General features: G+C 49.0%; 1 protein-coding gene across 1 annotated transcript; it reads left to right on the plus strand.

Moving 5' to 3' along the window:
* Positions 1-274: 274 nt before the first annotated feature.
* On the plus strand, positions 275-2,475 carry LOC121676963 (protein TRACHEARY ELEMENT DIFFERENTIATION-RELATED 7A-like). Its single transcript, XM_042054082.1, has 2 exons — positions 275-338; positions 1,628-2,475. The coding sequence occupies exons 1-2, from the start codon at positions 275-277 to the stop codon at positions 2,473-2,475; spliced, it is 912 nt and encodes a 303-aa protein (XP_041910016.1).
* The last annotated feature ends 12,797 nt before the right edge of the window (positions 2,476-15,272 follow it).

The raw sequence follows: 15,272 nt of genomic DNA on the forward strand, positions 1-15,272 counted from the left end.
ATTCCAGGAGATTCGACACCTTCTTCTGAGCACTCCCTCCCCCCCAAGCACCATGCATGCAGACAAAACACTCAAACACCTAAAATAAAAGTGGATCTTATATAATCCACGGGTGATTAAGGCATATTAACCATCCTAACGGATATAAACAATGTTGACAGTAGGGTGAGTTGCGTGGGGAGTAGATGTGGGAGCCCACAGTTTTGAATCCGTTCCATCTTGACTGAAGGTCAGAGTTCAAACCTATTCTTGCTCCTCAAGGACAAATAACAGGATGTTTGACCGACCAAAGGTGTGGCTATTGGACATCTTGCTACTCAAAGACCGGACAACAGGATGTTTGACTTAGGGAGCGGTTCCTAGGTGTCCTTGAGATCTGAGGAGGTAATTAACTTGTTTGTTCCTTGTACCAGGGGAGGGAAGGCTTTTGCCCTCCTTTTTCGATTGGGGTCTCTAAGGACTATGAGTAATAAACTTGAGGCTGTTACAGTATTCACTAGAAGCCCTACAGACTCTCTCTTCTGCTTCTTGTCTATCTGTTTCCTCGATCATCACCCCCCTTTCAGGAATGTGCGAACAAGTCAGCCAGTCCCCACGGATAAGGAAGATCTCTGTGTCTCCAGCTGAATTCTGCCTCGGACCTAAAGCTAATATTAAAAAAATAAATAAAGTCTATTAAAACATTGCTCAAAAAAAGCTAGGCATGGTGGTGCACTCCTTTAACCAGGGTAAAGGGGACCATGGACCCGGCTCCAGCACCGTTCACTTCTTCACCAGTCCTTGCCCTTGTGTCCTTGTGCGCAGTGTTCAGGTCGGTGACGTCACTGAGGACTCCTCAGTGACGTCGCTGAGCAGGTCTTTGCTCATCCCAACAAGAAGCTTCTTGGTCATGGTGAACCCCTCGGAGTCCTCAGCCTAGAAAGAGGTCTCTGCCTGCTTCCTTGAGTTACTGACAGTCCTACCAGTGCAAGCTCAAGATTTATCTCCAGCTGAGCAAGTCTCCAGTTCAGAGAAATTCTGGGCAGTGCCCAGCTCCCAGTGTTCTGGTAGGACCACAGCCTTTGCTCCACAGAGCGCTCCTGTTAGGCTGATGGCTGCCCCTTGTTCTGGCAAAGGCCTTGCGGTGGTTGCCTATATGTGTCAACCTGGCCAAGGCAGAGTTCCCAGGTTAGAGCCTCCAACTCTGCCCCAGATCGCAGCGCCCCACCCCTGCTCCAGATTACAGTACCACCCCTGTCCCACAACACAGTGCCCCCACCCCTGCCCCACATCACAGTGCCCCCACCCCTGCCCCACATCACAGGGCCCCCACCCCTGCCCCACAACACAGTGCCCCCACCCCTGCCTCACATCACAGTGCCTACACCCCTGCCCCACATCACAGTGCCCCCACCTCTGCCCCACATCACAGGGACCCCACCCCTGCCCCACATCACAGGGCCCCCACCCCTGCCCCACAACACAGTGCCCCCACCCCTGCCCCACAACACAGCGCCCCCACCCCTGCCCCAGATCACAGTGCCCCCACCCCTGCCCCACAACACAGTGCCCCCACCCCTGCCCCAGATCACAGCACCCCCACCCCTGCCCCATATAACAGTGCCCCTACCCCTACCCCACAACACAGCACCCCTGCCCCATATCACAGTGCCCCCATCCCTGCCCCACATCACAGAGCCCCCACCCCTGCCCCACATCACAGGGACCTCACCCCTGCCCCACAACACAGCGCCCCCACCCCACAACACAGCGCCCCCACCCCTGCCCCAGATCACAGTGCTCCCACCCTTGCCCCACAACACAGCGCCCCCACCCCACATCACAGTGCCCCCACCCCTGCCCCACAACACAGGGCCCCCACCCCTGCCCCACAACACAGTGCCCCCACCCCTGCCCCAGATCACAGCACTCCCACCCCTGCCCCATATAACAGTGCCCCCACCCCTACTCCACAACACAGCACCCCTGCCCCACATCACAGTGCCCCCACCCCTGCCCCCACATCACAGGGACCCCACCCCTGCCCCACAACACAGCGCCCCCACCCCACAACACAGCGCCCCCACCCCTGCCCCAGATCATAGTGCTCCCACCCTTGCCCCACAACACAGCGCCCCCACCCCACAACACAGTGTCTCCACACCTGCCCCACAACACAGTGCCCCCACCCCTGCCCCACAACACAGTGCCTACACCCCTGCCCCACATCACAGTGCCTACACCCCTCTCCACATTACAGTGCCTACACCCCTGCCCCACATCACAGTACCTACACCCCTGCCCCACATCACAGCGCCTACACCCCTCCCCACATCACAGGGCCTACACCCCGCCCCACATCACAGCGCCTACACCCCTGCCCCACATCACAGCGCCTACACCCCTGCCCAGTCCAAGCTTTTGCCCCCTGTGCTTTCCACTGTTCATTGTGGTCTAAATGCATTCAATAAGAACCCAGAGCTAGAGGAGCTGTGAGCTGCAGTCACGTGCCTTCTGAAAGCTGGTAAAAACCTTTAAGAGTTCCGCTCTATCCTGCCTGGACCATGAATCAGCACTCATCTGGTTTGTCCACACCATCTATGTGACCTGCCCATTAGTCACTTGGTAGCTGTCTCTGTTTGCAGACAGACTATCACAGTGCCACAGGGCTTGTGTTCAAGTAGCTTATTTAACTTAATAATAGCCCAAAGAACAAACATAGAGATGTTGGCAATTGTACTACAATATATTGATGAAACTGTCCTACATGTTATTACTTAGTGTTATCAATTTCTTACTGTGCCTAGTTTACAAAGCAAATTTTAATGCTGATGTGTATGGGAAAAATTGTGATACACATAAAGCCCAGGTCCACGTACTGTCTTAGGCGCCATTCGAGATGTTGGAATGTGGGCCCTGGGGGTGGCAGAAGACGGATGCCTTTAGGGAAGAGATTATTTTTATTGGTTAAACTGACATTAAAGTTATTAGACCTGGGCTAGGGAGGTGACTCGGTCAATAATGTGCTTTAACATAAGCTTGAAAACCCAAGCTTGGTCCCAGGTATTAAAAAACCAGGCACTGCGGCACACACCTGTAATTCCAGCACTGGGGAGGTGGACACAGCAGGATTCCTGGGGCTCAGTGGCCAGCCTGCCTAGCCAATCAGCAAACCTCAGGCTGATGAAAGACCCTGCCTCAGAAAACAAGAGGAGGTGCTGCTGACATATGACACCCGAGTTGCACCTGCACACGTGTGCACACACATCATCAGACCTCACTCGGGGCAGTCCTTCAGAAAGCACACACAGCCCCAAAGAAGGATTCTTCCACCACAGTTGGCCACCAGCCTTGAGCTTCACGTCCATCCTTGCCGGGACCTGCTACAGCCCGTTTGCCTTGCACGTCCTGAGCTTGTGAGCTCCCACAATGGCACGAGCCACTCTCTTGCTTGTTTTCAAGACAGAGTCTCAATATATAGCCACAGCTGTTCTGGAATTCACTATGTAGACCAGGCTGACGTTGAACTCACAGAGATCTGCCTGCCTCTGCCTTCTGCTTGCTGGGATTAAAGGCGTGGGCCACTACACCTGGCTATGAGTCGATCTCTTAAGGTACATTTGTGTATATAAAAATGTGTGCCCTCTTGGAGAATCAAGATGGACTGGAGCCTCTGGTTGAGAACTCTGCTGAGGGTGACTCGCAGTGCCAGCCCAATTGTAGAGCTGGGCAGGTGGCTCCAGTGCTTCCCTGGGGAACATGGTCTCCCAAACCACCCTCCCTGCTATAACTTGTTACAGAGGCAACAGGGAAAACAGTCCAGTCCGGTGGGAAACAGCACCACTGTAGAGTGAGGTGGGAGAGGCATAGGTGTCCCATCTGGGAGGAGAAGCAGAGAGGAGGCAAGAGGGACTTCAGTCTCCCAGGGCTCTTAGGCACCTTCTGCCATCCCTACCCACTGCAGTGCTCACAGGATGGGCACAAAACAGAAGGGCATTCTGAAAGGCTTGAAAAGAAAAAGAAGGAGGAAGAAAAGAGAGGAAGAAGGGAAGGAGGAAGGAAAGAAAAAGGGAGGTCGGAAATCATGTGGACTCGTGTGTCAAAAGACAAGAATAGCGTGAGTGGAAAAGCAAGGTTTGTTTGCCATCCACGCTCTGCTTTGCCGTTTCACAAAACTCTGTGAAATTTGTCAGAATAAAAATGAAGTCACATCTGCTCACAAAGAAAAGCTTAGTTTCTCCAATGGAGTCTCACTGGGTAGACAAACTGCACTCCAGAGTAGATTCCACGGACAGCAGCAGATACCGGCACAAAATGATTCCAAAGGGGTTTGTGTAGACTTTTTGCTTGCAAAGAAAAGCTTAGTTTCTCCAATGGAGTCTCACTGGGTAGACAAACTGCACTCAAGGGTAGAATCCCATGGACAGCATCAGATATCTGCACAAAATGATTCCAATGGGGTTTGTGTAGACTTTTAATCTCATGTCCCTTTGTTTGGGCATTTTTTTGGTTTACTTTTTTTTATTGTTGTTTGTATTTTTATGGGTTTTATTTGTGTATGTATGTTGCTCCCCCCCCCCCCGCTCTTTGGGTCTGTTCTTAATTGACATAGAATTAGATTGCTTCCTCCTTCATTCCCTGCCTCCATCCCTTCCCAGCTACCCTCCTTTAAACCCTTCCCATGTCTTCCTCCCACGCTCAGGTTGATAGTTCCCTTTTCTTCATTATTGTTACATACATGTATTTACAAATATATCTGTTTATATACACATATAAATACAACTGGTGTCTGAGTCTGTTTTGTTGTATGTATATGATTTTAGCTGCAGTGGACAACCAGTAAGGGGATCATTCTTGGGAAAGGTTAATTCTCCCTCTCTCAGTGGCCATTAGTTGATTGTATTTCTTTGCATAGAAGAGGACCCCACAAAATATTCCTCCTCCTGTATTAACATATCCATCTATTGTGAGGTACCCACCAGAGTAGATCACTTGGAAACAGGTTTAAACCAATAGGAAGTCTTTATTAGTGGGTAGGCATCTATGCTGGGTGTTTAAAACAATAGAAAGTCTTTATTAGTTGACAGGCAATTACTCTAGGTGTTTAAACCAACAGAAAGTCTTTGTTAGTAGGCAGGCTCTGGGTGTTCAGGATCCCAGTGTAGCCCCAAGCCTTTCTCAGGATGAGCTTTAAAAAAAAAATGCATCCTGGGTTGACACACCTCATCAGTGAGCCCGAAGCAGAACTACAGAAACGAAAAAGCAAGGTTAGTACATTTAGAGACTTGCCCAGATCTGTGAACTTTGATGGATTTGGTCTCTGTTCTCATTTTGGCAGGTGGTGCTGCTTATATCCTGGCTTCCAAGACTTGAATGGTATATCCATCATGGCGTTCGTTGCGCTAAGGTCTGGGAGTGTGCATTGTTCCCGGTCTTGTTTGTGCAAACAATTCTAGCAGAAACTACTTCACAGCACACTCCCTGGTATTCTGGCTCTTACATCTTCCTGCCCCCTTTTCTGTCATGTTCCCTGAGCCTCAGGTGTAGGAGCTGTGGTGTAGATGTAGCTGTTGGACTTCCTACAATCTGTTGATCTCTGCATTGTGTCCAGTTCTGGTTCTCTGTGGTGGTCTCCATTTGCTGTAAAGAGAGACTTCTTTGATGAAGTTTGATAGCTAATAATAGGTTTTCTGCGCCCCCTTAGATTTATCTGCCAATGCAGTAAACCAGATCAAAACTAATTGAAAAAGCCTGAGAGCAGATTTATTTGAGCAATGCAACTCCCAGACAGATTCTCTAGTCTCAGAGACTGAGGCAGGAGAAGCCACACCCACAAACAAAAACAGCAAGACTTTATAGGTTGTAGGCAAGGGGTGGTGACTTGTCCATCACAAGTTGGGTTTGTGCCCAAGTATGTTCAAAAGCTGAGTGCTTTAGGTGGGGACTTGGGTATCTGGCAACCACCTGACTTGGAACAAACACTGCAGTATTTACTCCTTCCAAATTCATTGTCTTTGGAGACTGTTCTGTGTTTTTATTGATATTAACAGTGATAGTATTTATTTATTTACTGTTGTAAACTAGCATCATGTAGCAGGGAACGTTCATTGCAAAAAAAAAAAAAACCAAAACAGTAACAAAGAACTCCAAATCTTAGTAGATCACAACCAAAAGCCTTTATCCCTCATAGCCTTGCTTCTTTTTGAAGATATGTTTCTTCACATGGAAGTGTTCCTGACACCCACAGCTCCTTTAAAAGTCTGGTAGAGTCCCTCGGTGAAAATCAGAAATTCAGCTTCAGCTTTATGGGAAGAAACAAGCAAAACCACAGTGTCTAATGGAGGCCAGACGTGGTAATTCCTCCTTTTCTTTTCCTACTCAGTGCAATCCAAGGTTAATTATTCTAAAAGGGTGACTGTTAATCCAGGTATTCTCAGGATTCCAGGGTCTCCTGGGCTGAGTTCATGTGTAATCACCGTCAATGACAGCCCATGCACCAAAATGACTGATGGGCTGTCTCATGGGACCATCTATCCCACAGGGTGGAAGCCCCACTACAGACATTGTGAGTGTCTGCCTATCAGTGTGTGCTCCCACTGGACCTTGCAGAATTTTGGGGCTCACTCCCAGCTGTTATTTTGAACCCGTTATCCTTGGATAATTTCTTGCACTCCATACCTTCATAGTATCCTACAAGACAAGACTCCTCTGGGTTTCAGAGAAGACAATGCCCAGCTCTACAGCCCACTGGGTGAACCTGGATTAGCATGGCATTTTAATATGTGAGCTCTCCTACTTCCTTTCCATTATTGCCCATCCAGGTACACACGTTGCAAACAAAAACCTTCCAGGATACATATTTAGTTCATTTTCCCAGAGCTGGATGTGAAGTAGGGTAGGTCTCTTGACTCTCGTCTGCTGGAAGTCTTTCTACCAGTGTCTCGTTTTTGTAATTAAACCTGTCCATTTTCATTGAAGTTCAAAGCTCTAGATTGATTTGTAGGGAACTGCTTCTTCGTGTAGAGTTGGCCTTTAAATAACATTTTTCACTAGGAAGAGTCAGGCCTCCTGGGAGAAACAACTCATGAAAGATTTGGGGCAGGAAGTGTACAGGGGGAGCCCAAGGCATCTTGAGCAAGACAACAAAGAAGCCATAGACAAGAGGATTTAAACTCCAGGGGACCCAAATTAGAAGCACACCATAGATTGGACTGTTTAAGCACCCTAAAAACAACAACAAAACAAACAAAAATAAAAACAAAAACAAAAAGATAGATGGCTGTCAGATTATGTGAGCTGCTTTTCTTATGTGCTTTTGGGCTAACAGTTTGAGAGGATTCAGTTCACCTTGGTAAAGGCATTGTAGCAGAAAGAAGTGACTGATTACTCTCAGTTAGAAATGAAGAGGGGCTGAGCTATTAAACCTCAAGGCATGTCTACAGTGAGCACTTCTTTCAGTCAGGCTCCACCACCTCAAGGTTCCACAGTCTTCAAAACAACTGCGCTACTGTTAGGATTCAGACATTATGCTGGTCCCTGTCACCTGGCAGGATGAACCCAGGCAGCACCCTGGCCAGTCCAGGGTCCTGTGGCTTCTACTTCACTACATAGTCTGTATGCAGGTGCAAAGGTCCCTTTAAGAGACAAGTTCCACTCACTCCTATTCTGTCTGTCTGTCTGTCTGTCTGTCTGTCTGTCTGTCTCTGTCTCTGTCTCTGTCTCTCTCTCTCTCTCTCTCTCCTCCCCTCCTTTCCCCTCCCCTCCTCTCCTCTCCTCGCCTCTTCTCTCCTCTCCTCGCCTCTTCTCTCCTCTCCTCTCCCTTCCCCAATAACCTTCCTTCCCATGTAAGCTCTATCTGATAGCATATCTCTCCCTCCCCCACCATGGGCTCTCACCCACCACATGGCTCCTTGAGCCTCTTCTCTCCTCTCCTCTCCCTTCCCCAATAACCTTCCTTCCCATGTAAGCTCTATCTGATAGCATATCTCTCCCTCCCCCACCATGGGCTCTCACCCACCACATGGCTCCTTGACCTGCTGTGGTCCACCTCACACTGTTTACAACAGTTACTAGCTGTGGGCCAAGTACATACACAAGCCTATGGGAAGCATTTCAAGGCAACAGCCAAGACATGAGTGTTTAGGGTACAAGGTACTGTGGGGCCACACAGGCTGCACCCCACTCCTGCTGCTACCACTCAACGCGGGCTGACTCCTGCTGAGGGGCCAAACAGGCTGCTCTCAGAGCACCTCGGTATTCAGCAGGAGAACCAGCCTTCCGGTTTATCCTCTTAGGGTCCCTGATGGGGACACATTTTCACGAAGACTCTCTCCCTACCTAAAGCAATCAGATGAGCGAGTTTCTTCGTTTGGGGCACTGAAGAGTTACATGAGATCATGTCTGGGCACTTATTGTTTTTTCAGCTTTGGTTTGCCCTGGCTCAGTTTTGAGCCTGAACCAATATGTTTCAGGTGGTGATGTATTTTCCAGTTCTAAATTCCCAAATGCTGCGATTGCTGGTGTTGCCATTAGTGGACAGTGTGTGTCTAAAGACAAAAATAAAGTTGTGCAAGGGCTCATTTATTGCACACACGTGATAGGCACCTATAGATGGGCCTTCCAGCCTTTCAGGTCTCCTGGTGGGGGGAAAGCTGGGGAACCTGAGGACAAGTGAATGGTAACAAAGACACTAAAGAGATGCTCTGTGACTTGGAGAAGAGGGGAATAGGGAAGCCCAGTTGTGCTTGAATAAGAATGTCCTCCATAGGATCATATGCTTGAATGCTTGCTCTAATTGGCACTACTTGAGAAAGATTAGGAGGTGTGGCCTTGCTGGAGTAGGTGTGGCCTTGTTGGAGTAGGTGTGGCCTTGTTGGAGTAGGTGTGGCCTTATTGAAGGAAGCGTGTCACGGGGTGGGCTTTGGGGTTTCAAATGCTGAAACCAGGTCCAGTGTCTCTCTCTTCCTGCTGTCTGCAGGGCCCAGATGTGGAGCTCTCACCTTCTTCTCCAGCACTGTTCTGCCACGTGCTGCCTGCCAAGTTCTCTATGGTGATGATGGACTAAAACTCTGAAACTGTAAGCCACCTCAATTAAATGCTTTCTCTTATAAGAGCGGTGGTGGTCATGGTGTCTCTTCACGGAAATAGAACACTGACCAAGTTCCATCCCCTATTGGAGACAGAAGGGAAGTGCAGGAACAATACAGTGCAGTATAGCATAATAACATTTATTTAAAATTTATGAACAACACCTGAAATTTTCCATTTGTATGCCCAGGCTTTGGTTGATTGGATAACTGAAACTTCCAGAAAAACAGGGACGGTGGAGCAGTGCAATTACTCTGTACTTCTGCACTCAGGGGAGAAGGGATGGGATGGTGTCCTCGTTCACTTCCGTCGCTTTGATGCAACACTAGCTCAAACCTACTTGAGAAGGAGAGGGTTTGTTTTAGCTTACAGACAAGAGTCCAGCAAGGAGGGAAACCAGAGCAGAAGATTAAGGCTGGAACTAGAAGTAGGAATAGCAGCCAAGGTCATGAAGGAGTGCTGCTTACTGACTGCTCCCCCTGGTTTGCTGAATTAGCTTCCTTATCCAACCCTGGACTGGCTGCCCAGGGATGGCACTGCCCACAGTGGGCTTGGCCCTCCTACATCAATTAACAATTAGCAAAATGGCCTACTGACATGCCCATAGCCCAGTCTCATGGAAGAAGCTCCTCAGTTGAGATTTCCCTCCCCCCAGGTGTGCTAAGTTGACACCTGGAGCTTGATGATGATTATAAATGCCGCCATCACATATGCATTTTAAGGAGCTGCCTACCTGAGGTCTTCGGGCTTCTGCGCCGTCCATCTCTCTGGGTATCCTAAGAAGCAGTGACATCTCTGGTTCCCACGTGTTGGCCACAGGACCTTGGGCCAAATCCTCAGCGCCTTCCAAATGCTCCTTCGTTTGGACCACAGGCACAGGCTAGCCCATCCCTGGGCTGCGAGGAAGGGCAAACAAAGGGATTGTGGGGTACTCCACACACCAGAAAGCTCTGCCCTGGTATAAATATAACCCTTCCCTCCTGAGGGGAAGGTTTTCTGGCTTTCTCCGACAGCTGGACATCACTGTGTGCCGCAGGGTGGTCTGGAGAATTGGACCCAAGCTAGAGAGTCACATGGCTTTTCCTGTTCTCCCTCAGGCTTCTCTCCTGCAGTGTTCTGAGACCAGAGAAGCAGAGCAGGGGGCAGATTCTACCTACAGTGACTCTCAGCAGAAACCCTGGCTCGCCCGAATACATGTCCTGTTCGCACCAAGCTCTGACCTGAGAGCACTTGTGTGACTGATAGCAGCATTTCTTCACATCTCCATATAAAATAATATTTATGGAGTATTTTAAGCCTTTGGGTTGAAACTGAAACATGAGAGTCATAAATATAGCATGGAGCTCATTAGGCAGGTCCCAGGCTGCATAAAATTGGTCACTAGCTCCAGGCTCCATTCATCACTCTGCGGCTATTCTGACACCCATAGAGTCCCCTACACGGGGTGATGATTGAAGATGACATTTCTCTTGGAAGCACAGAAGCACAGCTTACTGCTGATACGAGCAGATTGCTGGGTACATGAGAACCTGTGGAAAGGTTTGGGGGTGGTATCCTGGACACAAACTGTGCATTTGGAAAATGTAGCATGCCGGAGCAGGTCCCACACTTCCCCCTTCCACACACAGAGACAGTCTCTGCTTTCTTCACGGTTCAGCTGCTTGTGCTCAGAAAACCCCAGGACTGAAGGGAGGCAGGGTGAAGATCAAAACGGACCAGGATTTAGCCAACCCAGCCGGATGGAGTTACCTCAGCTTCACCTTCAATGTGTGCTCAGTCATTTCATGGAAAATGCCCGAGGTCTCTCTGAGGTGTTCCCCTCTGCCTGCTCTTCTCCAGTTTGGCGTCTTTGCAGGGAAAGGCATCTAACACCCCACTTCCCATCCATTGCTGTGACAAAATACCCGAGACAACCCATGTACCAGGAGGAAGGCTTTATTTGGGGACACAGTTTCAGAGGTCTCAATCTGCAGTCAATTGGCCTGTTGACTGGGGCCGGAGGCAGCCCATCATGATAGGCAATGCATGCTAGAGAAAGCTGCTTACTTTATTGGAACCAGGAAGTAAAAGAAAGAGGATGGGTGGAGTCTCAATACTTCCTTCAAGGATACACCCCCAATGACCTAACTTCCTCCCACTTAGCTCCACATCCTAAAGGCTCCAGTATGTCCCAATAGTGCCATAGCCTGGAGCGCAAGCCTTTAATATAGGGACCTTTGGGGGGACATTCTAGACCCAAACTATAACTCATGGAAGCACATAGTGCTGGGGAAACTGCTCCCTCCCCACCCCAGTCTTCCAGAGAGCCCCCAGTGGTGACTTCCTCCCCACCCCAGTCTTCCAGAGAGCCCCCAGTGGTGACTTCCTCCCCACCCCAGTCTTCCAGAGAGCCCTCAGTGGTGACTTCCTCCCCACCCAAGTCTTCCAGAGAGCCCCCAGTGGTGACTTCCTACCCACCCCAGTCTTCCAGAGAGCCCTCAGTGGTGACTTCCTCCCCACCCAAGTCTTCCAGAGAGCCCCCAGTGGTGACTTCCTCCCCACCCCAGTCTTCCAGAGAGCCCCCAGTGGTGACTCCCTCCCCACCCCAGTCTTCCAGAGAGCCCCCAGTGGTGACTTCCTCCCCACCCCAGTCTTCCAGAGAGCCCCCAGTGGTGACTTCAGCATAGCAACTCCAATGGTGGTCAGCCCCAGATCCACCAGGAAGTGACTGGCTGCGTGGACTGGAAAGGGAATGAGGAGTTCATACGCCACACAGGACTTCTCGTAACTGTCATCCCGCTTGGCTTGTGTGAGCAGTCCTTCCTCCGCTCACAGGGCACTCCAGGTTCCTCACGCACTACAACCAAGGAATCAACACTCCGCTAGAGTGCCAGCATCACCTCACAGTATCCCAGAAGGACCACTTTGGAACTAGTGGCAGTTACAAAGATGGCGTCAAAGAAGACGTATCCGTGTGACTGCAAACCTGCCGGGGAAAGCAGTTACAACAGGTGACATAGCCAGCAAGTTTTCAAAGACAATTCCACAACTAGGAGCAAACAGCAAATGCTAAAAGTCCCTGTCCTGGTGGCAATGTTCGGCTTTCACTCAGGGAGGAGGCCAGCCATTGTTTCACCAGTAAAAGGATATGAAGAGGAGCTCAGATGCCAGCCCGCAAGACGCCTTCCTCAGTCCCAGAGACAGGGGGACAGCTAGGCAGGGAGAATAAGGCATGCTGTCTCTTCTAAGCTCCCCTGACTCAGGGCTTATGCCCTCAGTACTAGCTCCCACACACCACTGCTGCCCGAGCCCAGCGGATGCTCCTTCTAGCCAGTGGCCACTGTCCTATTGCACTGGAATGGTGGCTGTCCTTTAGATAGTCTCCCCCCGGGCAAGAAAGAGGAGACTGCCTCAGGTAAACAGAGAGCAGAGACTTGGAGGAACTCGTGACTAATCCACCATGACCACCCTTCCCCCTTATCTGTGACCGCATGAGGATGAAGACTCCAACTTGGACCACATTAGCTGGTTTCTCTGAGTCGTCTTTTTCCCAGGAGACCTGTTATTTCTGCCATATGCTGTTGACTAGGAAGTCCCTAAGGCCAGCCTGGACTCCACTCTAAAAGTATAGGTGGCTGGCATGGCCAAGAAGGGAAGGAATAGAAACCAGTGTCTGAGGGACAAGCTACCCTTCTGCTGCTACTTTTTCTAGAGCCACTGACTTCTTCCAGACTTACATTCAAATCTTCACACTTGGAAATTTTTTACTAGTAGATGAGTTTCTGACCTGGCCTTGTTTTCCATGACTATCACAAGATACCCAAGACTGGGTAATTTATAAACAATAGAGGGTTTTTTTTTTTTTTTTTTTTTTTTGCACGTGGTTCAGGAAGTCTATGACCATGGTGCTGGAATCCAGGGAGGGTCATCGTAACGTACCACAGCATGGTGGAGGCCGGCATCTGGTGAGACCGGGAAAACATGTTGGCTCGTGGCTTCCTCTTCTTATGCAGCCGCATCACCATCTCCAGAGCCTCACCTCACTGTCTCATTTCATCTCAACCGTCCCGCAAAGGCCCCACCCCCCAAACCATCAACATATGAATTTGGAAATTAAGTTTCCAACGGACGAGATTTAATGCACACATTTACAGTGTAGCCATTTGCAATCGGAAATAGCGGCAATGACCAAAGCTTGAAGATGGGACTACTAAAACCAGTGAGATTATGCTGGTAACTGTTTCCTCCAAAACTGAAACATTCTATTTTGCAAAGAAGCTCTTTAAGCAGGGAGAGAAACAACTCAAAATAGCTTTAGGAAGTCCCTGAAACTGAGAAGATTCACTAGGCCCCTCCCTCCTAGAGTAAACAATAAAGTTAAGAGTCTCTCTTAGACAAAACAAGATGCAAAAAAGACTCTTAAAAAAAATCAGACCAGACGCCTGAAAGAAGTAGAAAGCAGCAGATTTGCCTGCAAGAGGTTTAGCCCAGCTGAGTCATTTGGAAAGGGAATTCTCTAACCTGTTGAGCTGCCTGCAGGCTGTGCATTGCACTCCAGGTTTATGGTCTTTGTGAGCTATGTTGGCTTGGGTTTTGGTGATGCTGCCATCTTTGAGTCATTTCTGTTCCTGTGAGCATCCCCAATAAAATTCATTGGTTCACCAAGCTGGACTTAGGTGGTATGGTACTTTGATGTGTTATGGGCTCACTATAAGGGGCGAGTAGACTCCGTGTGTGTGTGTGTGTGTGTGTGTGTGTGTGTGTCCACTAGTAAGTGTTGTCACAAAGCAGAGGATAACTCTTTACTATACAAAATATAAAACAAACAAAATGTTAGTTTTTACTAATATAAATAAAGAATGGTTAGGTAAGAGCTGAGGTGAGTATGCCTTACAAAAGAATCCCAGACTGCTCATGTGCCCACTCTCTCTACAAAGAAATGCGTTCTCACTGCCCCAAGTCACTCAATAGTGGAAACACCTCGCTGTCACTGTTCCAGCCCAGTGACCACCATCCTCACTGACAGTGAGTCCCGCTGGTCACATGAACCCTGACATGGCACGATGAGAGACGAGTTCTGCCTTCTGTGGGATTCCTCCCAAGAACTCTAGTCTCATTGGGAGTAAAGTGTCAGGCAAGCTTAGCAGAAACAGTTCCTATGAAAACCCTGGCCGCTCCTCCTGGAAGTTACAAAGGCCATAAAACAAGGACAGACGGGAATTGTCACAGAGGATGGGGACATGGAACTTGGACAGGCTCCTGAAATGTGAACAACAGATAAGGACCAAAGACATCCGAATAAAGCACACGTTTTAGTGAACAGCAGTAGGCTGACGCTTTGACATAAATACTATATAGGATATAAGATAGCAGCTGCGAGTGGTAGCATATACTCATAATCCCAGGACTTCAAGGGGAGACACAGAATCAGGAGTTCACGGCCAGTCTAGGCTACATATAACTTCTGTCGACCCTCATCCCCAAAGCCACAAAAATTCTAGTAGTGGAGGGGAATGAGGGATAGAGGACACGGATTCTCTAAGGCACATTTAAAGTTGTCTTATAAGCCTGACTATCTAAAATCAAGAGTTTACCTGAGAACTGGAAATATAGCTCTATGGTAGAACGCCTGCCTGGCTTTCCTCAGCACTGGGGATGGGGAGATAAAAAGTCAAGCAGGGCCATGGGCTGGACTTTGGGTCCCCGGAACCCCCTTGTAATCCTAGCCTGAGGAGGCAAAGAAGCAGTTAGACTGTAAGTACTGGGTTTAGCAAGAGACCCTGCCTCAATATGTAAGGCGGAAGCTGTAGAAGACACCAGTCTATTCTCCACACGCATGAGCACACATGCACATACACTTGAACACACATACTCATATGCATGCGCATTACATGGTATCTAAGCTAAAATAATAGTATAATTTATAGGAGGCTAAGGAATAGAAAATGGGCATGTGCCACCTGGCTCTCTCAAGATGGCACAAACCGAATCAAATGCACTTAATGACTTTAGCAAACCTTAATTACCTCTGACTTGGGAATCAGGATTGTGAAATTATCAAGTCCTGCATGTGGGGTAATTAATTATAAAAGATTAACTAGACAGTTATCTGATTTAAATCTGTAGTTCACAGTTTGCTCCCTTCTCTCCTGGGAAATCAGTCCTAAGTTGCATTGGCAAGAACAGCAAGGGAACTGGAGTTACCCGGTCTTCCCTGCAGGATGATA

This window comes from Arvicola amphibius, chromosome 13 (assembly GCF_903992535.2).
Source record: "Arvicola amphibius chromosome 13, mArvAmp1.2, whole genome shotgun sequence".
Taxonomy (NCBI): Eukaryota; Metazoa; Chordata; class Mammalia; order Rodentia; family Cricetidae; genus Arvicola; species Arvicola amphibius.

Bases quoted from the DNA above. Each gene is read 5' to 3' on its own strand.
- LOC121676963 (XM_042054082.1), top strand. From the start codon at position 275: ATGTTTGACCGACCAAAGGTGTGGCTATTGGACATCTTGCTACTCAAA. The intron at 339-1,627 runs GTTTGACTTAGG...CCCACAACACAG, and splicing joins CAAAGACCGGACAACAGGAT to CACCCCTGCCCCATATCACA.